At 42.7% G+C, this 998-nt stretch overlaps 1 protein-coding gene across 1 annotated transcript; it reads left to right on the plus strand.

Annotated features, from left to right (window-relative positions):
• The first annotated feature begins 179 nt into the window (after positions 1–179).
• LOC102818586 (dynein light chain 1, cytoplasmic-like) lies at positions 180–452 on the plus strand. Its single transcript, XM_006874396.1, has one exon. It carries the CDS (start codon positions 180–182, stop codon positions 450–452), a length of 273 nt encoding a protein of 90 aa, XP_006874458.1.
• The last annotated feature ends 546 nt before the right edge of the window (positions 453–998 follow it).

Raw genomic sequence — 998 nt, forward strand, 5'->3', positions numbered from 1 at the left:
TGCATATCTTACACACACACACATACATATATATGTGTAAGATATGTAGAAAGCATCAAAAGAAGATAAGAAGATGCGCCACGGCTTCGCTACCAACGGCACCATTAGTCTGGCTTGAGCCGCTCTAACCCCTCCCCCAGGAGACTTCCGCAGTCACCCGTGTGTGCTCCACTGGATCCATGTGTGACCGAAAGGCCGTGATCAAAAATGCCGACATGTCAGAGAAGATGCAACAGGCCTCGGTGGAGTGCGCTGCACAGGCGCTGGAGAAATACAACATCGAGAAGGAGAACACCGCAGCCCATATCAAGAAGGAGTTTGACAAGAAGTACAACCCCACCTTGCACTGCATCGTGAGGAGAAACTTCGGTAGTTATGTGAAACATGAAACTAAGCACTTCATCTACTTCTACCTGGGCCAAGTGACCATTCTTCTGTTCAAAGCTTGTTAAAGCATGGACTGGGCCCACACACCCAGTGATCCATCCAAAACCAAGGACTGCAACCTCAGTTCCAAATACCAGAGACTGAAATCTTTAGCGTGCTAAGGGAACACCTCCATCTTTGGCTCTTCATTGTGTTGTTTTGTACAGGGCTTCTCTATACTAGTTAGTTGTGGTTATAAAACAATTAGCATTACAGTCGTATTTATTTTCTATTCCATATTTTTCCCCTGCCTCATTTTTTCTTTCCTCACAATTCATTCCTTTCAAAATAAATAATATATCTGTTGGAGAAAAAAAGAAAAAAGAAGGTGGAAGTAACACACAGAGTCACTGTACCAAAAGGCAATGGTTGATGTTCAACAATTTCAAGAAGTAGCATATGATCAAGAGCCAATGATACTGAAAGAGAAAGTCCAAGGTGTATTGAAGGAATTGGCAAAGAACGAGGATCCAGGAATTGATGGAATACAAATTGAAATCTTTCAAGAAAATGAGGCAGCAATGGAGACACTCACTGATCTATGCCAAGAAATTTGGAAGACAACTATCTGG

Source organism: Chrysochloris asiatica, unplaced genomic scaffold, assembly GCF_000296735.1.
Source record: "Chrysochloris asiatica unplaced genomic scaffold, ChrAsi1.0 scaffold00274, whole genome shotgun sequence".
Taxonomy (NCBI): Eukaryota; Metazoa; Chordata; class Mammalia; order Afrosoricida; family Chrysochloridae; genus Chrysochloris; species Chrysochloris asiatica.

What these genes read in the sequence shown, in the direction of transcription:
- LOC102818586 (XM_006874396.1), top strand. Translation starts at nt 180, where the DNA reads ATGTGTGACCGAAAGGCCGTGATCAAAAATGCCGACATGTCAGAGAAG.